The sequence below is a fragment of the Garra rufa genome, chromosome 15, assembly GCF_049309525.1.
Source record: "Garra rufa chromosome 15, GarRuf1.0, whole genome shotgun sequence".
Lineage (NCBI taxonomy): Eukaryota > Metazoa > Chordata > Actinopteri > Cypriniformes > Cyprinidae > Garra > Garra rufa.
In genome coordinates, this window is record NC_133375.1 from 10,290,612 (window position 1) to 10,315,653 (window position 25,042).

Sequence of the window (25,042 nt, forward strand, 5' to 3'; positions counted from 1 at the left end):
AACTTCTTGCGGTTACTGTCTGTATAAATCTACTTGTAAATAAACTACCGGTGCTTTTTCTAAGTTCTCAATGTCTCGTTTTAAATGTCAGGGCCCTTGGAAGTCTACCAATGAAGTGTGGAGCTACTTTGTGCCTCGTAAATGGCGTAAAACAGTGATTTATTTACATGGCTCCTTCGATGCCCGATTGACTTTCATTGACAAGCTGTTGTGAGCATCGGATAACTGACCCCAGATTTCGGACAGCAGTGGACAAGACGAGATGAGATATGCAAGGTACGTTCACACTCGGTATCATGATTCAATACACTTTAGGTCAAAATCACACCGGAGTTCTCCTTTAAAGGTGATTTTCTCAGTATTTTGATTGTTTTGAACCCTCAGATTCCAGATTTTCAAATAGATGTATCTCGACCAAATATTGTCCTATCCTAACAAACCATACATCAATAGAAAGCTTATTTATTGAGCTTTCATATGATGTATATATCTCAGTTTGTAAAATGTAACCTTATGACTGGTTTTGTGGTCCAGGGTCACACACACACACACACATATATATATATATATATATATATATGTGTGTGTGTGTGTGTGTGTGTGTGTGTGTGTGTGTGTGTGTGTCAGTGTTGTTTTTGACAACCATCTTAGATTTAGTCTTAGTCTTAGTCTTTTGGACTAAAATGGTTATTAGTTTTAGTCAAATTTTAGTCACTTCTATATGTGATAGTTTTAGTCCAATTTTAGTCGACGAAAAGTCAAGAAGGTTTTAGTCTAGTTTTAGTCGACGAAAAGTCAAAAAGGTTTTAGACGAGTTTTAGTCAAAAAAAGGGGAAAAGGTAGTCTTTTAAGAAATTAATGTAGGTCAGTAAGTATTTTGCTGTTGGGTAGTGTCACTTGTAAGTTCTGAAAATAGCAGATCTATAGTTCAACACAATGTGAGCTTCCGGATCGACTATTTTTACCAATAATTACAATAATGAAGGAATGTTTTAAAACATAAAAGACAAACAAGGATGGAATGCTAAAACGGCTTGCCATAGTAGTATGGCAAAGAGTATTTAATGCTAAAACGGCTTGCCATAGCGGCAGATATTTTTCGGTTTTAATTGGCATGCACAATAAGCAGAAATGTCATGCATTTTAAACGTCTGACGGACCACCCACTAACATTTTCGTCTATTCTCGTCTCGTCAACGAAAACTCACTCACGTCTCGTCATGTTTTAGTCATCAACGAGCCATTTTTATCTCGTCAACGTCTCGTTATCGTCATGGAAAAAAGTGGCGTCAACGAAATGATTTCGTCATCGTCATCGTTGACGAAAACAACACTGGTGTGTGTGTGTGTTTGCAAATATATAACTTCTTGGTTATACACTATAAGTCAAAAAATTTTGAACAGTATAACTTTTAAAATTTTAAAGTCTTTTCTGCTCATCAAGCCTGCATTTATTTGATTGAAAGTATAGCAATAACAGTACAATTTTAAAATATTATTATTATTATTATGTTGTCAATTATTATTATTGTTATTATTATTATCAATATTTAAAACAGCTGAGTACATTTTTACAGGATTTTTGATGAATAGAAAGATCCTAAGATCAGCATTTATCTATTTTTTTTTTAGATATTTATATATATATGGGAAAGAAATTATAGAAATGAGTACTTTTATTTACTTTAATTGATCAAAAGTGATCATAAAGACATTTATTATGTTACAGAAGATTTGTTTCAGATAAATGCTGTTCTTCTGAACTTTCTATTCATCAAAGAAACCTTAAAAAAATCTACTCTGTTTTAGAGCTCTATTATTCTCTTTTCAACATAATAATAAATGTTTTCGGAGCAGTAAATCAGAATATTAGAATGATTTCTGAAGGATCATGTGACTGGAGTAATGATGCTAAAAATGCAGCCTTAAAATCATATATAAATTAATAAATAATTCATAAATAAAAAAATTTTTAAATAGTAAAAATATTTCAAAATTGTACTATGTTTGCTGTACTTTGAATTCAAAAATGCAGGCTTGGTGAGCAAAATAGACGTCTTTAAAAAAAACATTAAAAAAGACTGGTAGTCTAAATAATGATTTTAAACTCAATACAGTTAAAAATAAATCAAGGAACATGACTTTATGAACCATGAAGAGCATAATAAACCAGTTTAGATTAAAATTCATCCCTTTTTCTTTCAAAAAATGGTTTTGACAGAAAAGGTTAAAAGTTTTACAATGTGTATGCATGCCGCAGCAGCTATATTTAAATATTGATGAAGTCTATATTCCACAATTACGTTATGCACATTGTTTTGAAAGCTGTAGGTATATTTGAATACACTCCGAAAAAATAAGTTTTCAAAAGAGGATATACGCAGTGATGCAATAGAAGAGCCATTTTTGGCTTTCCAAAGAACCGTTCAGTGAACAATTCTTAAAATGACCTTTTAAGTGTGAATAACATTTTATAAATCTCAAGAAACTTTCTCTACTATAAAAAATCTTTTTTGGAATGTTCTTAGTTCTTAACCATAGATACCTATAAAGAAACTTTGTTTTTAAGGAATAGTATATCTTATATATCTATTGTAACATTCACAGTTTTACAATCTTACAACCTGCAACTTATCCAGCAACACCCACGGTTACTGTATTAGTGCTCTGTATCTATAGCAACACTCTTTCTAATGACTGCCTCACCTCCCACGGCGGTCTCACGGCAACTGTCACTAAGCAACCCTACCTCCCTCACTCCTACATGTGTGTGAGAGAGCGAGTGGGTGGGAGGAGTGGGAGGAATGGGGAAAAGGAATATGTGAGATGCAAGACGAAAATGTTATGAGCAGATGTTAGAGCAGAATTCCCAGAATAAAACAGCACCACAGGTTTGTCATTGAATGTGGGCAGCAGATGCCAGATTGCATTGCTACATCATGCTGCAGTGAAGGGCTAAATTAAGCAACGGCCAACTACCAAACCAGTATTCAAGTAAAACAGAAGTAAAACAGGTTTTAGCGCATCGCTATGTGGTTGCTCCAACCACTGTGGTATATCTGGCAGCTTTTATTCAGAGGAAGTTTGTGGGATTTACGTTTATGCAATTGGAAATTTCAAGTCACTTGATGGCTAGATCAGTGATAATGCCAATAGCATAGCCACTCAGTTAAAGCAACTTTAAAACTAATCAGTTTACTTATGTAAAGTAGGCTAATAGTGTGTATGTTTGAACAGTTGTAGCTACACATAGCTGTAAAGTGTCAACTGCACTTTTCAGACTGTGGAAATGTGATGTCATCTAGCAATCAATATTTGCAAAGAAAACAATTACATCATTGCAAATGCTTAAATAAATACACTTAGTGTTGATAGTGAAACTAGTATTAAACATCAGTTTAATTTTTAGGGGATAGGGGATAAAAATAATTATATTGCTGGCTTAAAATTGGCTGTAAATTAAAAATCACACACAGAATCATAAAGGCAACTATGGAAGTATTCCACCACTGATTACAATAAAAAAAGGGTTTTGTGACTTGTTATCTCATAATTCAGACTTTTTTCCCCTCAGAATTGTGAGTTATAAAGTCAGAATTCTGGGATATAAACTTGGAATTAACTACGTCAGAATTGTGTCATATAAACTCCAATTGTGAGTTATAAAGTCAGATTTCTGACTTTTTCTCTTGAAAATGCGAGTTTGTATCTCACAAAAAAAGTCTGAATTGTGAGTTATTGTTACGCCAGGCCAGCAGAGGGAGCCCTTGCTCCTCATTGACTGTTACCGCTTCCTCTGCTGCTTCGTTGGTTATTTCCTGTTTGGCAGCCATTTAAGGAAGGCCATGCCAAACTGACCCCTGCGAAGTATTGTTTTGCTCTTGCGGACTCTACCAAGCGTTTTTCCTTGTTTCCATTGCCTTGTTGTTTTTTTCCATTGCCCTTGCCATTGTTCTGTTTTGTTTTCTAGTCTTAGCCATATTCTTGCCTAGTTTCATAGTTTAGTTTTATTTGTTACTTTGGACTGCCCTCTTGTATTTTGACCGAAATAGTGCCATTGATGGGTTTTGTTCACAGGGGGAACCACAAACTTCAGACGGCTGCCTCGCGTTTAGCTGAAAGATGCCATGACTGACTCCATAACCTGCCCAAAAACAAAGAGTACTGAGATTAGAAAACATATTTTAACATGAAATTAAATTAAATTCAGTATCATAATGAATAAAATCAATTTATGATATGCAAAGCAAAAGGCGTTTCCATCATGTGCAACGAACAACCACTGCTGATGCATTTAGCTGGCTGACATCTCATTCTTGTATGTTGCGTTATGTAAAATAATACAATTTACAACACAGTTAAGACATTATAAGTGAAATCAAATTTATACAACACTTTATATCGCTTGATGTCTTTCTTTCTTCAGTCATAAAGAAATTATGTTTTTTGAGGAAAACATTTCAGGATTTCTCTCCATATAGTGGACTTCTATGGTGTCCCCGAGTTTGAACTTTCAAAATGATGTTTAAATGCAGCTTCAAAGAGCTCTGAATAATCACAGCTGAGAAGGGTATTATCTAGTGAAACGATCAATTATTTTCTTTATATTTTAATTTATATACTTTTTAACCTCAAATGCTGGTCTTGTGTAGCTCTGCGGCAACTATGCATATTCCATTCAAGACAGTTAGGGTATGTTAGAAAAACTCACATCTCATTTTCTCCTTCAAGATAAAAAAAGTGCATGTGGCTCAAGTTTAACAGTAAAATTGCAGTGGCCACCATTGCTCTCCAGTCCAGTAGGTGGCAGAATTATTTACCTGCTTCTTCTGTCATTTCAATGTACCAGTGTAAAACGTGTATTTCCACCACCTAATGAACTGGAGTGAAGTGCTGCTGGATGGTGCACAGAAAAACAATGATGGCCCTTATGATTTTACTTTTAAAACTGCCTAAATATCATTGTTGTGAGTCATACACAACATGAGTAAATAATGACAGAATTTTCATGTTTGAACTGTTCCCTCAATAAACAAACACACACTGCTTACTTCAAGCCAATGATCTGATCTTATTATTGCAAATATTGGAATACATTTGCAACTATTTGCTTACTTACTTAGAAGCACCCAGAGAAAAAATATATTGCTCCATGATATTTCAGGGATTTCATTGAAACACAAAGCTGCTATAGGGAAATAACATCATGCAGTAAATGCTAAAACTGTTTGCACCACAAACCAGTGTGTTCATAATTAAGATAATACATTAATATGGTAAGAAACACCATTTTACAATATCAAGCAGCAAAATTAGCTGTTTTGTACAGTACATCTAAAAATAGCAGGACACAAATGAGACCATAAACCAGACCCATAAAATTTACAAATGCTCTTAAAGGAAAAATAAGGTGGATTGCTTGGGTTATTAAGGATATGAAAAATGTTTGAGATTGTATTTGAATTTCTTTGCAGCCTTATTCATTTTGCCAAATATGAACACAATTTGAAACATCTGTGATATTTCTTCTTAAACGTGAGATTGCTCAAGAGAAAAACAATCTTAAAATTGGGATCTTATTTGATCTAACTGCATCTAGTAAAAACTATTGAGACATTAAAGAGATCAAATTTATGATTTTGCTGTCCTTTGGGGACAACTGCCACAGTACAGCCCATAAGGCAATTGCTGTATCTTCCTCCCTCCCTTCAATCTTTTGTCCACTCCATACAAATACAGGAAACCACCCATATTAGGGATGGAAAATACAACAGAACAGCACAACAGAGAGAGGGGGACACTGCTTTTTCTGTATAAATTATGTCACAGGCAAATTACCACAATGAAGAAGATGATAAATACAAGCATTGCAGGAGATCCCAAAGCTGATTGTCCTTGAAACCCTAGCCTCAGTGACATATCCGGTCACTCTTTTCAAGCTACTGACTTCAGGAAGCTACACCAGCACACTTTGTGTAATGTAAATAAAGTGAGGGAGAGAGAATAGGAGGAGGGAGGGTTTAAGCACTGCCATGTGACTATATGGCGGTGACCTCCTGACAGTCGGTCATAACTGCAGAACGACTCTAAAGCCACAAAGTTCAGCGCTTGGTGAATTCCAGGAGGTTTCAACAACTCCTTGCCAAATTTGGACTTTAAGGAAGCGAAACCTCCTCTCGTTCCCCGGGGGATGTTCGTGTGTGTGGGTTTATGCACCTACTTGGGTCTTTCTAGTAAATGTGGTAAGTCTACAGTTAAAGTTCTCACATTTTTTAATTGAACCCTAACATCTGCTGTTGTGTTATAAGCTTGTTAGGTTTCTGTTTTTCTTACATACAATAGAGGGCAACTGGAGGGTATTGTGTTTTTGTACAAACTGGCCCTTTCTGAACAGGATAGGACAGGACAGGTGTGTAATAGTTACATGTGATAAACAGCAAAACAAAGATTGTTTGCATCCAAGTTAGTGTCTTTGTGTGGGCTCGAGGGATTGAGAAATGATTTAACCAAAATGAGGAGTTTCGTAAGATTTCTGAGTTGTACATTAGCATTATATGATAATATCTTGCCTTTAATAACCTCCTCTGACTTAGTCATACAGAACAGGAAGTTGCCTACAGTGATTCAGAAGTACCCACACACTGTCCTGTCAGAAAGCTGTGTCAGGATTATGAGTTCAGATCACATGCTGTTGTGTTTCCCATGGCAAACCTAAGGGTCAACGCCTCTGCACTGGGGTGACTGACCCTGTAAACTGAGCTCCTGTGTCAATAGACCCTTTGTTGTTATTTTGTAATTTCTTATCCAGTGGTGTTTGCAAACTCTTCACACAAAGTATTAAGCATCATTGTATAACTTGTTTGCGCTACCGGCATAAATGATACCTCAAATTGTGTGGATTTCTGAGGAGAAGTGTGATATTACTTTTCCAAGCAACTTGAATTACAACTTTTGACTGGCAGATAAAAAAAAATGTGAATTGAATTGCCAGGATGTGAGCAGTCATAAGCAGGCACCTAGCAACAACCAAGAACATCCTAGAAATCACATAGCAATGTGCTAACAATTATTCAAAACACTTTAGGAATCACAAAGCAATGCTCTGGTAACCACATAGAGCCCCTTAGTGTCAAGGTGGTAAATTTTGAACTGGAAAGCTTCACTTCCGTTTTCTTCAGAACACCTAGGAATCTATTCCATGTTATACTTTGGTATGAAGTGGGGTTGCATAATTGATGTCATTATGTGTGCTGCGTATGTTTGGTATCATTAAAAAACTTGCTCTGATGGTACCCTGAAGGATATGTGAGTCATTTATGGCAGCAGAAGACTACAAGTCATTAAGAATGAGAGCTGATGTGTGAGGAACAGAATATGAGGATGTGTCAATAGCGTAGAGATGTGGTGAAAACAGGTTGGAAATAATGCCACAGATGTGTAGTGCACATGCCAAAACTTGCAAAACTTGAGTCAAATTTCATTGAAGTTTCAGATACTGATGAATTTGAGTTACAATAGATTGTTTAATTAGAAACTGTAATCTTTTGGAAACCGAGCTCTTGTTAAGGCATTGCGTTGCATAACTCTCTCTAGTTACAAATCTTAAGTATGACTAGAAGTGCTCTAATTTTCTTGGTGTGATAATTCTGGGAAAGCCTGAGGCTTGTTTAGGACATTTGCCTTGTTTAAAGCTTTCCTCAAAGTCAAAACGCTAAGTCAGTGGAAAATGAACAATGTCATGAATTCCAGAGTTGCTTGAGATTTTTATCTTATCCTCTCATTATGGGGGCGTTTTAGACTCAGAATTATTATCTCTCTCTCTCTTCTCTTTTTCCCTCTCTCTCTCTTTCTCTCTCTCCCTCTCTCCCACCCACCCCTTTCAGTGAAGAGGAAACCCAGAGTTCAGCTTCACGTCCCTTTTCAGACAGTTCCAGCTGTAAATCTCCGTACGTGCACAGCTCTGATCGTTACGGGGACAACAGCTGTGGCCCCCCAGGCCCTCGGGTGCCTTTCGTGCCCCCTCCAAGCCCAGCCAGCCTCGCCTGGGCACACCGCACACGGAACCAACCAGCTAGCCTGGCCCTACGTAAACAAGAGGAGGAAGAGAACAAGAGGTGCAAAGCCTTATCCGACAGTTATGAACTCTCTACAGACCTACAAGACAAGAAGGTAAGGCATGCAAAAAAAGAATCATGATTCATCATGGTCAGTCTATTAAAGCAGATATAACTGTTGAAGCTATTGCTGTGCAGGTGGAGATGCTGGAGAAGAAATATGGAGGTTACTTCGTGAGTAGACGAGCAGCGCGAACCATCCAGACAGCATTTCGTCAATATCGTATGAACAAGAACTTTGAGCGCCTGCGCAGCTCAGCTTCTGAGAGCCGCATGACACGCCGCATCATCCTTTCCAACATGCGACTGCAGTACTCGTTTGATGACCGACAGCCTCAACCTCCCACCCCGACTCACTATAGTCACAGTCCAGGAATGGGTCCTCCGCATTCTCCAACCTGCACCACAGAGCCGAGCTCCCCGCGACCGGAATACACCCACCTAGAGGACTCCTTCTCAAAACAAGTTAGTACTTCGTTTGACTGTATCTGAACTCTCCCCAACATTGAATTCTGGATGCTGGAATGTACAGGCTTCATAGCTAGCTTAACCAGCAAGAAGTTATTGGTCAATTAGTTTCACTGGAAAGACTGCTGGGGAAAGTTCTGCACTTGTCTCATCAGGGGTGCGTTTCCCAAAAGCATCGTTAGCTAACTGTTCTGTTGAACTCTATTGGTAACGACAGAACTTGGGACTATAGTTGCTTTTTGGAAATGCATCTCTGGTTTTTAAGTGCGGAAGTGTCAGAGTATCAGTGTTCAGAGAGTTTAAGTTATTTCATACTACAGCAAGATTTTCATCAGCAGATAAATTCCAAAACTGTCAGATCATGGGTAGATGTGGGTAAAGTGCCTATCCTGTGGTATCCGGGTTGTCCCGTAGCTACTCCTTTGTTATCTTGGCTGTGTGCTTAGGGTCCTTGTCCTGTTAAAAGATGAACCGTCGCCCCCAGTATGAGGTCCAGAGCAGGTTTTCATCAAAGATGTCTTCTGTATATTGTTGCATCTTTCCCTCGATCCAGACTAGTCTTCCAGTTCCAGCCTCTGAAAAACATCCCCACAGCATGATGCTGCCACCACACTTCATTGTAGGGATGGTATTGGCCAGGTGATGATCGGTGCCTGGTTTCCTCCAGACATGGCGCTTGGCATTCAAGCCAAAGAGTTCAGTTTTTGTTTCATCACACCAGAGAATTTTGTTTCTCATGGTCTGAGACCTTCAGTTGCCTTTTGGCAAACTCCAGATAGGCTGTCATGTGCCTTTTACTGGGGAATGGCTTCTGTCTTGCCACTCTACCATACAGGCCTGATTGGTGGAGTGCTGCAGAGATAGTTGTTCTTCTAGAGGGTTCTCCTCTCTTCACAGAGAAATGCTGGAGCTCTTTTAGAGTGATCATTGGGTTCTTGGTCATTTCCCTGACTAAGGCTCTTCTCCCCGATCAGTCAGTTTGGTTGGACGGCTCACTCTAGGAAGAGTCCTGGTGGTTTCAAGATTCTTCCATTTATGGATGATGGAAGCCACTATGCTCAATGGGACCTTCAATGCTGCAGAAATTTTTCTGTACCCTTCCCCAGATCTGTGCCTCGATACAATTGTATCTCAGAGTTCTACAGACAATTCTTTGGACTTCATGGCTTGGTTTGTGCACTGTTAACTGTAGGACCTTATATAGCCAGGTGTGTGCCTTTCCAAATCTTATCCAATCAACTGAATTTACAACAGGTGGACTCCAATTAAGTGGTAGAAACATGATGATCAGTGGAAACAGGATGTACCTCATTTTGAGTGTCGTGGCTGTGAATGTACATGTGATTTTTTTCATTTTTTTATTTTTAAAAAATGTTAAAAAGGTTTAAAACAAACCTTTATTTGTAGAATTTAGAGGGAAAAAATATTTCATCCATTTTAGAATAAGGCTGTGACATAACAAAACGTGGAAAAAGCACTATGAATACTTTCCAGATGCACTGTAAATAGTCAGCAACACCCACCACAGTATAATATGTTTGGTTTAGACTACCGTCACTTGAAATAAGAAATGGCTGTATCATGGTCAGTAGATGAGGTGGCGGCACAATTATGATAATAATGATTAGTCTGTAATCCCACCCACTTTAAAGCAATACTAGACTGCAGTGGAAAAGCAAACTGAGCCAAAGTAAAGTGAGCCAAGCCGAGCCAAGTTGTGCGAGCTAAGTCGTATCATGCAGGGGAATAGCACCAAAAGTTGTACCTTTCAAGTGTTTTGTACGGTTTGTCTGACAGTATCTATTTCTTTGTACTCAAGGTAAAGTCCTTGGCCGACTCTATTGATGACGCCCTAACATGTCGACCACGCCGAGAGGATTCCCAGGAAGGAATAGGGGATGGAAGCGGTGTTGTGGATGATTTCGGCGAGTGCATATGGAGCAGCAACAGCCACGCATCCTTACGGAGAGGTCTTGGAGACAGGGATCGAGGAGGTACCGGAGGCTTGAGCATGCACGAGGACAGCACAGCCACCTCCTACAGCGATGTCACACTTTACATGGACGATGGACTACCTTCCTCACCGCTTTCTCTAGACCGGGCGCCTAGCAGCACAGACACTGAGTTCTGGGGAGGTGTTGGAAGTGGGGTAGGTGGTAGGGAAGATAGCCGTGACACGGAAGGAGGAGGAAGCAGCAATAGCCGTCGAAGCACACCGTGCACAGAGTGCCGTGATTACCGTTTACGTGGAGGGCACTTACCATTACTTACAATTGAGCCACCTAGCGACAGCTCAGTGGACATGAGCGATCGCTCAGACCGAGGCTCCCTTAGCAGACAACTAGTCTATGAGCAGGACTCAGCTGGAGGGTCACCTCAAGGGACGCTTAAACACAACCCTATTGCTCGTTCGACATCCTCGACAACTGCACAAGGTCAAACACGTCCAGCTAGCCGGTCGATACCGTCGCATATCCCACACAATGTGGCTCACCATCATCACCATCACCACCACCACCATCATCACCAGTACCCTGACACTCCTTCGTCCTCCTCTTCTCCTCAACAGCCCCCGACCACACCGCTCTCATCCTCCTCTTCAGCACCACTGCCTCCTGGTGGCTTAGAGCAGCAGTGCTGCTCAGATGGTGATAATGACTCACTGAACTCTACCACAAACTCTAATGAGACCATTAATTGCAGCTCAGGCTCCTCTTCAAGGGACAGTCTGCGGGAGCCCTTGCCCCCATTAGGGAAACAGACCTACCAGAGAGAAAGTCGGCACAGCTGGGACTCTCCTGCCTTTAACAATGACGTATTTCAGAGAAGACAATATCGCATCGGACTAAACCTCTTTAACAAGTAAGGGAAAATGAAGCTACTGCTTCTATTGCGTGCGTCCTAACGCTACCATCATTTAACATTTAATAGCAAAGCAGTTACTTTATGACATTACAAATCAAACTGAGGACTGAATGCATCTGTTTTAAACATGATTTAACTGTACTAATGGTTTTTTTGGACTGCAGGAAGCCAGAAAAGGGTATTCAGTACCTGATTGAGAAGGGCTTTGTGTCAGATACACCAGTGGGCATCGCTCGCTTTATCCTGGAAAGAAAAGGCCTGAGTCGCCAGATGATTGGAGAGTTCCTTGGGAACAGACAGAAACAGTTCAACAAAGATGTACTGGAGTGAGTCCACACAATAAATCTTCTAAATAGAAGTTAAACCGTTAAATGGTTTAGTCTTTTAGAAAATGACAAATATGACCCTGGACCACAAAACCAGTCATAAGTTAAAATTTTACAAAAATGAGATTTATACATCATATGAAAGCTCAATAAATAAGCTTTCTATTGATGTATGGTTTGTTAGGATAGGACAATATTTGACCAAGATACATCTATTTGAAAATCAGGAATCTGAGGGTGCAAAAAAATCAAAATACCGAGAAAATCACCTTTAAAGTTGTCCAAATTAGGTTCTTAACAATGCATATTACAAATCAGAAATTACATTTTGATATATTTACAGTAGGAATTTTACAAAAAATCTTCATGGAACATGATCTTTACTTAATTTCCTAATGATTTTTGGCATAAAAGAAAACTCTAAAATTTTGACCCATGCAATGTATTTTTGGCTATTGCTACAAATATACCCCAGCGACTTAAGACTGGTTTTGTGGTCCAGGGTCACAAATGGTTAAAAACCCACAAACCCTAAACAGTCTCAATTATCAAGCCGTTTTGATTTCTGAGCAGTTTGACATTATGCTGCTCAGGCCCCGCCCACAACTGCCCCTATTAATATATTTCTGCCCTCAGCCAATTGTATGCTGTCTACCATTTCTCTGTCAATGACAGAGTCATTACAATGTCTTGTAAGCAATGCAGGTGTTTTGTATTTGGATTGAAAAATAAACATAAGAATCTTAATTTACTTCCAACATTAGAGCCACTGTGGACACAGTGGATTAGTTTTGTTTTTGATAGTAATGTGCCACCGAATACAAAAAAAAAGAAAGGGGTGGGGTAGGTCAGTAGTTCATTAACATTTAAAGAGACATGCACCAAAATGGATTGCCTTGAACACAGCTGTTTTTGACGAGGTAAAAAGGGTGTTGTTTTACACAACTATTGAGGAATTTTGACCAAAGAATGTTGCAGACATTTCATGAAGACCCTGAAGAATCATACCAACTTGTGAAAAATGGGCATCCGATGTCCCCTTTAAAATACAAAGCCATTGAAATAACTACTGATATACATATACTTAAACTATATAATTTGTAGATACCTTTGAGGTTGCGGACCCCAAAGACCCTTGCAATGAATCAATACAATGTTCCAGGCAATACTAAATAAAATAAATGCACAGAAAATAAAGACAGACATATTTTGCTTGTGCTTGTTTTGGCATTAGCATGTATAGATGTGTGACATTTTCTTCCACTATTGTTTTTCTCAGCTGTGTTGTGGATGAAATGGACTTTTCCGGAATGGATCTCGATGATGCTCTGAGAAAATTTCAAGCTCAGATAAAAGTCCAAGGAGAGGCCCAAAAAGTGGAAAGACTTATTGAGGCTTTCAGGTATGTGAATGTGCTTGTAGTTAAAAAATGCACTTAGTACTTCATGTTCATTAAATTACATGAGAGGCTGTGGGTTACAGTGGTTTTAGCAGAATTAAAGGGATATTGGACCTTGAATGTGGAATGACCCTTGCTGTCTATAGAGGGACAGAATACTCTCGGATTTCATCAAACTGTCTTAATTTGTGACCCGAAGATAAACAAAGGTCTTATGGGCTTGGAACGACATTAATGTAATTAATGACACAAATTAAATTTTTGGGTGAACCAACACTTTAAGTGCCTATGATGAAAGAAAATTGCTATTGATGTGTGGTCAGAATTGCACATATATAAGCATATATAAGCAATTTTACATTGCCATCACACATGGCTCATACCATCAGAAAACATGTTTTATCTATCCTACAACATTTTCACTCAAATGCTCTTTCTGTATCTGTCTTTTAGCCAGAGATACTGTGTTTGTAATCCAGCACTGGTAAGGCAGTTCCAGAACCCAGACACCATCTTTATCCTAGCTTTTGCCATCATCCTCCTCAACACAGACATGTACAGCCCCAATATTAAAGCGGAGAGGAAGATGAAGCTGGATGACTTCATCAAAAACTTAAGAGGTGGTTATCAAATCTCTCTCTCCAACTTCAAACACTGGCACTTACATATGTGGGCAACCACAAGCACATTCTCAATCTGCTCTTAAATGTTGCACGTAACTGTTAAGGATTTTGCAAGTACACTAAAATCTCTTCTGGTATGCATGTCATTTATTCTCTCTGGTTCTCAGGGGTGGATAATGGTCAGGACATCCCACGTGATTTACTGGTTGGAATCTACCAGCGCATTCAGAAGTGGGAACTGAGAACCAATGATGACCATGTTTCTCAGGTCCAGGCAGTGGAGAGAGTCATAGTGGGCAAGAAGCCTGTGAGTTCTACTGGGCGTTTTTAAATCTTTTTAGAATTATTGAGAATACTGAATCTTTGAGACCAGATGTGTTACTATGAGGTGTTCTGTCAGTGTGAAATCATACTTTTTGTCCTGCGTGATGAATTGCTTGTTCCAACGTAAATGTAAACATTTGCTCTGTGTGTAGGTTCTGTCTCTGCCCCACCGCAGACTAGTATGCTGTTGTCAGCTCTATGAAGTCCCGGACCCCAATCGCCCTCAAAGGTCTGGAGTTCACCAGAGAGAGGTCTTCCTCTTCAACGATCTGCTTGTGGTAATGTCACTAACACATATTAATTTCTCATGCACACTAAATAAATTGGTCTCAAGCAGTTTTAGCTTAATCTCTTTAGCATTAATGTGTATAGTTGCTGCACAATAAATTGCTTAGTGGTTCTTTTTCTACTTTATTATATTGCAAGGTTACAAAGATCTTCCAGAAGAAGAAAACCTCCGTAACATACAGTTTCAGACAGTCCTTCCCTCTTGTGGAGATGCAGGTTCACATGTTCCAAAACTCCTGTAAGATTTTAAGTTGGTTCATTTTTGTATTTCTTTGTTTGGAGTAATGTTTATTTAAAAAAAAAAAGCTCACCAAAACAGCATTTATTTGCGAAAAAATTGAGTAAAACTATTACAAATTAAAACATCTGTTTTCTACGGTAATATATTTTCAACTGTAGTTTATTTCTGTGATGCAAAGCTGAATTTTCAGCAGCCATTACTTCATTCTTCAGTGTCACATGATCTTTTAGAAATCATTCAAATTTGCTGATTTGCTGCTAAAAAAAATGACACTTAAAAAAAATTGTTTCAACTTAAAAAAAGGAACTTAAAATAACTTAAAATAACCCTGCCGACTTTTTTTTGTTTACTCAACTTAAAATTTTAAGTTACTTAATGTTAATTAAGTGACAACTTGTATATTTTGGTTGACTAAACTAAAAAAAATTTACAGCGGGGTAAGATTATTTTAAGTTGAAACAACCTTATTTACTGTAAGTGCAGGCGAAGCCGTTTATACATTTTATGGGTCTGGCTTCTGGTTTTCATCCGCATATATTTAGCTGTACAAAACAGCTTGTATTGCTGCTTGATATTGCAAATAGGCATGTTTTACCATATTATTTTAATGTATTATAGCAATCATAGACACACTGGTATGTAGTGTAAACAGTTTTAGTGTTTACTGCACGTTGTTACTGTTCTCATTATTTCCCTATAGTGGCTAATGATCCAGAAGTCTCACCTATAAGCTTACTTTTGCACTTTTTATAATATATATATATATATATGAAAAAAAATTGGAACGTGACATTGGTAGGCTATTTAGGAACTCTAAATAAACATAATGTCTTTCTCTCTCTCTCCCACAGACTATCCTCATGGTGTCAGACTAACGTCAGCTATCCCAGGTGGTGAACGTAAAGTTTTGATTGTGTTCACGGCTCCTAGTCAACAGGACCGTACACGCTTTGTCAGTGATCTGAGGGAGAGCATTGCTGAGGTCCAGGAAATGGAGAAATACAGAGTGGAGTGTGAGTACAGCGCCCTCTGCTGCTCTCATAAATAAGCTACACTTCATTTTGGCCCTCTACTGGCGGTTTACTACAATATTAAACAATGTGTTCACTTCCAGAATTTTCTTTATATAGTGGACTTAAATGGGAGCCAACGGGTTGAAGGTCCAAATTGCAGTTATAGTGCAGCTCCAAAGGACTCTACACGATCCCAGCCGAGGAATAAGGGTCATTTTCTAAAAAAAAAAGAATTAATTTATATACTTTTTAAACCACAGATGCTCGTTTTGCACTAGCTTGACCTTACGCATTATGTAGTCATGAATGCAAGATGTAGGTGGAAGCACCTAACCTGTGTTTACAAAGCGAACATGCAAAGAAAGTTAAATGACATGACAACAAAAGGTAAAACAATGATGTTAGATGATTTTGAAGTTGAAGGAGAAAATTAAATGGAGTTTTTAATTCTACCCTTTTGAACCGGAGTACACAGACGAAGAGCTAACCATGCAAGACCTTTGCAACGTGTTTACATAATGCGTAAAGTTGCGCATGTGCATCACATATCTAGTGCAAGATGAGCATTTGTGGTTAAGACCCTTGCTAGATAAGACCCTTATTTCTCAAATTGGATCATGTAGTGGCTTTGAAGCTGCATTGAAACTGCAATATGGACCTTCAACCCATTGGCCACCATTGAAGTCCACTATATGAAGACAAATCCTGGAATGTTTAAAACCTTTAAAACCTTTTTTTTTTTTTTTTTTTTTTTTGACTGAAGAAAGAAAGAACATCTGGGATAAAATGGGGGGGGGGGGGGGGTAAAGTATCAGGAAATTTTAATTCTGGAAGGAAACTAATAACAGATTTACAATGACCTTATCTGATCAACCTAATGACTCATAGAAAACACATAGTAACCAGGATAAAAATAGCTTTAATGATGTATACAGACAAAGTACTTGATGCTTGAAATGTTGTTTATGGTCCACTGATGTTTCTTTTTGTCCACCTGCAGCTGAGTTGGAGAAGCAGAAAGGAGTAATGCGACCCAGCCTGCTCACCAACAGCATTATGGCAGGAGGAGTGGGTGGGGTTAAGAATGAAGTGGTGAATGGCACTATGGGAAGGCCTAGTATAGATGACAACTATTCACCAGGAGAGGGCCTCAAACGTACTGCTCTCAGCTCCTCATTGAGGGACCTGTCTGAATCAGGTGAGACACTTGACTGAAAAACAATTTACTTATGATAATTGAAAACCATACTACTGTACATTAGGAGCGAGCATACAATTGTGAAAAAGGAATACTTATATATATATATATATATACTACATCTTTTCATCTTTTCACACTGAGGACAAATCAGGGACTCATATGCAACTATTACAAAATGTTCAAATGCTCACTGATGCTCCAGAAGGAAATATGCTGCATTACGGGTGAAAACTTTTTGAATTTGAAGATCAGGGTAAATTTAACTTATTTTGTCTTCTAGAAAACAAGTAAGTATCTTCTGTAGCTTATGAAGGGCAGTACTAAATGAAAAAAAAATAAAGATGTTTATGCAAAATAAGAAAAATGTACACATCTTCATTCTGTTCAAAAGTTTTCACCCCCTGACGCTTAATGCATTGTGTTTCCTTCTGGAGCATCAGAGAGCGTTTGAAGCTTCTGTAATACTGCATATGAGTATCTCAGTTGTCCTTAATGTGAAAAGGCGGATCTCAGAATCATACAGTCATTGTTGGAAAGGGTTCAAATACACAAAAATGCTGGAAAAAAACAGCAGGCAGTTTAACTGTTCAGGACAAACAAGGAACTCATGAACAACTATCACTAAACAAAAAAAAACACAACTGTGGATAATTCAGGTAACAACACAGTATTAAAAATCAAGGGGATGTAAACTTTTGAACTGGATCATTTTTTATCAATTAAACTTTCATTTTCGCTTGTGGACTATATGTAACATCTTTTATCTGAAATATTTTATTTAGGTCAGTACTAAATAAACAATAACATGCATTTTGTATGATCCCTCTAATTTTGGTGTAATAATTAACATTTTGCAGATTTTGAAAGGGGGGGGGGGTGTAAACCTTTGACCTCAACTGTATATATTTAGCAAAATGTAATGGCTGAGATTTTGGGGTTGTTACCAACAACCAGGTTTTTAACCAGAAAGTAACAACTCTGTCAACATTGAATACCATTGCATTAAACTCACTCACACATAAACACACACTTCAGTTGTGACTGACATCTGCTAACTGGGTAACAGGGAAACGTGGCCGCAGAAACAGCGCTGGTTCCCTTGACAGTACAATGGAAGTAAGTCTGAGTGAAGCAGAGGTCTGTATCTTTAGCTTTAGTCCCCAATCCCGAACCACCCGCATGTCTGCCTGGAATTCTCATACAAAACACGGCGCCATCTTGCATGTGTCCTTACCATAGACACAGAGACATGTGTGTGCATCTTTTGTGGTCTGTGGAATGTTAATGTATTCGTAACTGAGGCGATGAATCAATAACATCGGTCACTGAGACTGCATGTGAAGATCTGCAGTCATTCGGGACGTTGTTGAATATGACTGGAAGGACTGGACGACATCTTATTAAATCAAAGCATGACATTGATATATGTCAAAAATACATCTTTATTATCCTATGGTTTTGTTGTGCATTTTATTGTTTTGAATGTGGTTTGGTGTGTGTTTTTGGTATGTGCAGTATTACGCATGGACTAGTGACTGTGTGATATCAGTTTTGTTGGTTTTTATATTATAACCTACTTTATATTAGGTGTCCCTCATAAATCTAAGCCAGCATGAAATAAAAATAGACCCTTTTTATTCTTGTAATACACACACATTGTTTTATTATACATGATTCTTCAGTGCACTATGTGGGCAAATCGAAAAATTATTTACATATGAAACAGCATCGACCAAAGACAGCTTCTATAATAAGCAGATTGACAGCAGATTGGGTGCCACTTCCTGGTTCAATGGAAAATCAATAATGCGGAAATAGATATTGAAAAAAAAAAGTATTTAGAAGAAGTATTATAAGCCTATTTTGGATATGGAACATCCAATATTATAATGACTTTATAACTCACAATTGAGTAACTCACAATTGTAAGTTTATATCTAACAATTCTAAATTTATTTCTTGCAATTGTGAGATTATATCCTGCAATTCTTACTTTATATGTTGCAATTCTGACTTTATAACTCACAATTGTGAGTTTATATCTAACAATTCTGAGAAAGAATTGTGAGATGTAAACTTGCAATAGCGAATCCGAATTGTAAGATAAAAAGTCGCAATTACCTTTTTTATTTATTTATTCAGTGGCGGGAACTTCCATAATTTAAGACCCCATATAAAACCGTTTTCAATTTCAGTTTTCTGAAAACTTTCCAGTAAGCCAAGTGACCTCTTTTTTTAATCTTATTTGAATATTCTGTTAACACTTGTTTGATTACAGAAGCAGAACAGGTTACAATGCTGTTTCATTTTGACTTTAATGGCAACTACACAGATGAGTAATTTCCTGTTAGCACACAAAACAGAAATTAAATCCTACTTGAATTTACAAATATATTAAAAAAAGCAATATTGGCATTCGGGACACATAATAGATAGTTAGGTGCATGCGTTTGTATAATTAAATTCTGAATTATGCTGCTGACAGAATGTTGTTTCATTACCCTAATCAACTCACCCCTGTTTTTCCTCCCCACCCACTGAAACAACCATTCCCTCTGTATCCTTTTACTATATTTTTTCTTCCTTTCTCATTTATTGCCTACATTTCCTTCTTCGTTTTTGGCTCTGCCACCCTGCTCTCTTTCCTCCTTTCCCCCAACTCTCTTTGTCTTAGGGTTCCATCATTAGCAGTCCTCGGCCTCACCAGCGTTACCCAGTAGCCACTGTGCTCCCGGGATGCTATGGAACAGAAGACTACCGGCCTCACCGCCCCATCCTGAGCCCCGGAGTGGGGGTGGGGGGTGGGCCGGGGCAGCAACACACACCTGCGGTGACTGGCGCTGGGCCAGTCTCCAGCAGCAACGAGAGAGGAACGACTGGGACTGGGACTGGGACTGGGACTGGGACTGGGAGCAACAGCAACAACACCGGATCCTTCCTGGGCTCCCTTTTTGGGGGCAAACGCTCCAAAGCACCGGGTCCTATTATCCCCCCGGGGCCACCCTACCCCGCCCCTGTGGCCCCGCCGACTACCGGAGGGCCGCCGCCTCTGTCCCCGTCCTCGCTATGCCCGGGCGAGGGCGGGGGCCCTTCCAAGATCCAGGCCCTCCACGCCCAGTACTGCCACACTACCAGCAACAGTGTCAGTGGGCAGCCTCCGCCCCCGTACTACCACCACCACCGCTTCCATACGCAGACCGTACCCTCGTCTGGGCAGCAGGGCCTCCATACTCTTCAGCGGGTCACCTTGCCTCGACGGCCACACCCCAACCCCTCCGCGCACTCCCCGTACCAGCCGATCTCCCAGCATACTTTGCAGGGTCGCTACGGGAGCATGGGCAACATGGGCAACATGGGCTCCGGCCTCCCTCCCCCCCTTTCTCCTCACTCCCCACTCTCCCCTCATCCACAGTTTGCGCTGTTCCACACGCAGCCCACACACTCGGCCAGAGGGGGCGGCATCATCAAGGCCCCGCTCACGCTGTCGCACTCGCAGCCGCACCCGCTCGCACACTCCCATCCCGCGCACGTCCACACCCCGCACCCGGGCTCCCACCCCGTGCACCAACCTCACTTCGTCTTCGCCAGCCCTCCTCCTCCGCCCTTCCCTGCGCCCACTCAGCCGCCTCCAGTCTCCGCGTCCGCCACTGTCCACCACGCGCCGCCGGCCGCCCAGTATCTGCCCCAGTATCCTCCATTGTCCTCCATCCCCCCTCCCCCCCCCCACTCCCCTTTACCCCCCCCTTCCTCCCCCCTTACCCCTCTTACGCCTCTCTCCCCTCTCCCCCCCCAGCACCAAGGCCCCCCTTCACAGGCCGGGGGGCAGCAAGGGCCCTCGCCGGCTCAGACTGGAGCCGTACCTGGGGGGACGGGCACGGTCGAACGCGCCAAATCCAAACCTACCAACCGGATCAGCACGGTAGTGTGAGCCGAGGGAAGTCGCGAGGCTGGGGGTCGCTGAGGGGTCCTTTGGTGGTTGGAGGGGGGACCGCCGCGAGGGTGGTGGAGGCGGGCAGGGCCAAAGGCGATAACAACGCCAGTGGGAAAAAGAAACGCAGCCTGCTAAGACTCTGCTACTTTCACCTGCGCTTCCCTCAAGTGTAACCGAAGGCAAAACAGCACAAACGCGTCATAACCGATGATTGGAGGCTCTCAGGTAGATCGGTGCTGTTGGATACTCGACAACAATAACGAAAAACACTTAAGACTCTTTGCTTTCAATTCAGCTGTTGTAGATTATCATTAATTTTGGCTACTTCTCTTTAAATCAGACAAGGAATGACCTACTAAAGCATGTGGACACACAAACTCGAACTTAAAATTGTCCACAGGCTTGCTTCAATTGCGTATAGCCATAAAGTTAGTATAAAACGGTTGCTACATTGCTTCACCTGGAAACCTGTTTAGGAAATGAAGTGAAGACCAGAGACCATACGAATAATCCTGTGCTGGACATGAAGATCAAAGCACAGTACTTAAGTACAATGATTTCATACATTCCAGTAATCATGTTAAACGTTAGTCAATAGCATTTGCGAGATGCAATAATCTTTTCACTAAATTGATGTCCAGCTTCTACTTGCGAAATAATTGCTCTTTTTGTACACATCTACTATATCGGCGATATATTTGAGTGTTAATAGAGATATATCTACAAAGCAAATATCTTACACCCGGTATGATTGTTTGAAGTATTGGCCTGACCTGTTCAACTCCGAATACTAGTCAGCTGTAAAAAGCCTTATACTGTATGTGGATGTGCTGTTTGTAATCATCCCAGAATCAGAATTATTAACCTATGTAAATAAAATTATATGAAATCACAAAATAATATATCAGTGATATTATATTACACCTTATCTACTGGTTGCACCAATACCATTTTTCAGTTCATAATTTGATATAATAAGCTCATTTTGGTGAAAAATTCTATTTTAATGTTAATTTTATGTTAAATTTAAAGCATTGCTCATCATTTTTAGTCTTTTTATTTAACCAGTTGATGACCATTATCATCCACATCGAAATTCTTAGCATTTCTAGTGAAGCTCCAGTAAAGCCCAGAATGTGAAAACAAAAGGCACTTTATAAACGAAAGTTTTCTGATCTATATTAAATTAATATATCTCTATTAAACAAAAAGCTGAAGTATTTTTATCTAAATGAGGGCTAGTGACACACGTATGAAGGAAACATTCCACGAAAGATTGTTGTCTCTCTATTTGTCATCAATCTGCTCATCTGAAATGCCTGTATTATGCAGTTTCCTTGCATTAATACTCCCAACCATACTTTACAAGGTGTTTTTAATTCTATTTTACGCTGTTATATGAATGTTTGCTATGAATTTCAATTTTCAATGACTATAACTATTCTTCTTTTATGTTTTAAAACTACAGATGTTATAAATTTGACAAAATACGAGATACTTGTAAATAGGAAAAGTTTTCTCATGCTTTGACATTCAACGTTGAAGTGTCAAGGATGTGTTTTATCGTTATTGATGATTTTTAACGGACAAACACACTTGTCTTTACAAGTGTCCTTGAATGTTGGAGACTTTGTTATGGGTATTATTTAATTTTTTTTAAACAGAAGTTGTGTACCAGTCATGATGTTTTTGATTTTGACGGACTATGTTGACATGCTAAAAACATAACGCCATACTTTAGTTTTCAATAACCTTCCTCTTTTTTCCCCTCTGTATGTTGGAGGAGAGGAGGAACATGTCAGAACCAATATAAACAAATTCTCACATTAATACAAGGATTTCAGTTCACCTGTATGAGAACTAAAGGGAATTTAGCCTTAAAGTAAGGCCTTAGTGTAAGTACTGCTTGAAGTTTTTGTTTGTGTGGATGCATAATGTGATCTCAAGTGCTGTTATATATTTCTGGACTGGGCTTAACGCAGATGCTCAGTATTATTTGTCTTGATGTGATGCTCAGTTATTGTGTGTGAGATATGTATGCCCTTTTATGCTAATTACTTATGATCAGCACTCCACAGTACTAAATAAAGTGGAAATGGGGCTCCAGTTAGTTACATATGGCTACATACACATAGCCAGACACCAATGTGAGACGAGAGAGAATATAAACATTAGTAATCCACAACTTAATTGCATTTACTTTATTTTTCATTCAACTTTCCGTCTTCCCGCTGTGAATTTTATTGCATGAGTATGTCTGTATTTACTGAGCTCTGTAACAAACTGTACATAGACTGTCATAGTATGATTTAATATTGACAGTGGAACGGGAAGTGTCAAAGGTGTATGTATGAGTGTGTATGTGTATGTGTATGTGTGTGTGAATGTGTATGGGGAGGTGGAAATACGTGTAGATGATTATTGCATATTTATTTTGATCGAAGACAGTTAATTTTATCTGTAAACTTGTACAAGTGTGTATGTCAAAGCAGATTGAAGTGTAATTTTGAAGAAAAAAAAAGGTATATGAAGTCATCTTATTTGTGTACAGATAATATATTAGATTAAGCAAATTCGGAGAGATGTGAATATTTATTGCCAAACATTAAAGTGTCCTGACACAACTCATTGTTCTGTGTTATCTTATTATTTATTAACATACAGGCCCGGTTTCACAGACATGGCTTAGACTAAGCCAGGATTAGGCCAAAGATCAATTAGAACATTTAAGTAATTTTTATAAACATGCTTACACAAAAAAACACAACACTGGTGTGCATTTTGAGAAAGAACAAAGGCACTGATATATTTTAAGCTCAATAAGTGCAATTTTATTTCAGTTGAAACTGCTCAGACTTAAATTTTAGTCTAGGACTATGCTTAAGCCTTGTCTGTGAAACCGGGGGACAAAGTACATCAATTTTAGAGGAAAAATTGACCGCAAAATTGTACCTTTTTTTTATGGAACACAAAACACAGATGCCAGGGACTGATGGCCGCAGCTTTCATTTGTTTATGAAATGAATGTGAATGGTGACTGAGGGTGCAACAACATGAAGGTGAGTGAATGATGACAGATTTTGAGTCATTTTAGGGTTAACTATCCGTTTAAGAGTTAATACAGAGGCCTATATTCATCCTTAATACTTACCATCAAAATCCTGGGACCAATAAATAACATCACAAGGTCATTTAAGCACTTGAACTTGTCAAATATTGTTCCCTCAAATCATTGTGTAATGAGAATTGGTGCAAACTTCTGTCCCACAACCAAAACAATTACTATATTTTTATGTCACTAACTAAACAGTGTATGTTTTAGTCTATTGGCCATACATTTATGATCAGGAAACTTTTATGTGTCTTTCTCTCTCATATCTGCATGGTGAGTAGATTTTGAGGTAAATGTGTTCAAAAGTCTGAAAATCTGTGTGTAACTTTAAGTAATGTCACTAGCACCTCACTAACACCCTTTTTTCTGCAGTTAACCACACTTTTTGTGAGTCATTCCATAACATTTAGTTTTTATGTGTACAACTGTTCAGAACTGTGCTAGCTAACCATGTGCTGATTAGCATCTTTAAGCTAGGTTTAAAAGTATCTAAAATTGTCACTACCAAAACAGTCACAACTGAAACTTTTGCTGAAGTTTTGGTAGTGATATCTTTGGGGGGTGTTTTTTGGGTGTTATTCCATAAAATTTCGGGGATTTTTTGGTGTTCAGAACTGTGCTAGCTAACCATGTGCTGATTAGCATCTTAGGTTCAAAAGTATTTAAAATTGGCACTACCAAAACAGTCATGCACAAAAAAAAAATTCCTAATATTTGAGAAAAATAAACAAAATTTTAGTACAGCTATGATTTTTTTGTATTTTAGTATGTTTTAGTAATGTTTTAGTTTGTGAGTTAAAATTCTGTAATGTAATGTGGTCGCTACCAAAACATTATTGTCATTACTGAAAATGTGCTGTCACAGCTGAAACATGAGATGTTTTGTCAAAAAATAAAGTATACTGAATTATCAACTATGATGTTATCATAGTGTTTAGTTCAAAGTATATTCAAACTAATGAATACTTAAGTCTGAAATCAGTTTGATCAACATTTTGCCCACATTGGATTCAAAATAGAACAAATTTTGTGAATCACATTTAAAATATTGTTAAACTTGTAATTATTATTGATTTACCTCTGAAAACTTTTTCATAAAATAGCAAAAACTATATATTTACATATATATGTAAGCAA

General features: G+C 38.9%; 1 protein-coding gene and 1 pseudogene across 4 annotated transcripts in view; one reads left to right on the top strand and one right to left on the bottom strand.

Moving 5' to 3' along the window:
* iqsec2b (IQ motif and Sec7 domain ArfGEF 2b) overlaps nt 1-23,417 on the top strand; it is a 100,747-nt gene extending 77,330 nt beyond the window's left edge. The window contains exons 2-14 of one of the 4 annotated variants that reach the window (XM_073818558.1): nt 7,884-8,169; nt 8,253-8,579; nt 10,402-11,444; nt 11,612-11,773; nt 13,053-13,175; nt 13,626-13,792; nt 13,963-14,102; nt 14,272-14,397; nt 14,546-14,645; nt 15,500-15,661; nt 16,662-16,859; nt 17,929-17,999; nt 19,551-23,417. In XM_073818558.1, the coding sequence (XP_073674659.1) occupies nt 7,884-8,169; nt 8,253-8,579; nt 10,402-11,444; nt 11,612-11,773; nt 13,053-13,175; nt 13,626-13,792; nt 13,963-14,102; nt 14,272-14,397; nt 14,546-14,645; nt 15,500-15,661; nt 16,662-16,859; nt 17,929-17,999; nt 19,551-20,966 (4,321 nt within the window). In that variant the 3' untranslated portion in view covers nt 20,967-23,417. Of the gene's footprint in view, nt 1-7,883; nt 8,170-8,252; nt 8,580-10,401; nt 11,445-11,611; nt 11,774-13,052; nt 13,176-13,625; nt 13,793-13,962; nt 14,103-14,271; nt 14,398-14,545; nt 14,646-15,499; nt 15,662-16,661; nt 16,860-17,928; nt 18,000-19,536 lie in introns of all 4 variants that reach the window. The other 3 variants (XM_073818559.1, XM_073818560.1, XM_073818561.1) reach the window with 3 other exon arrangements.
* LOC141286956 (uncharacterized) lies at nt 9,091-9,894 on the bottom strand (annotated as a pseudogene).
* Nucleotides 23,418-25,042: the final 1,625 nt, after the last annotated feature.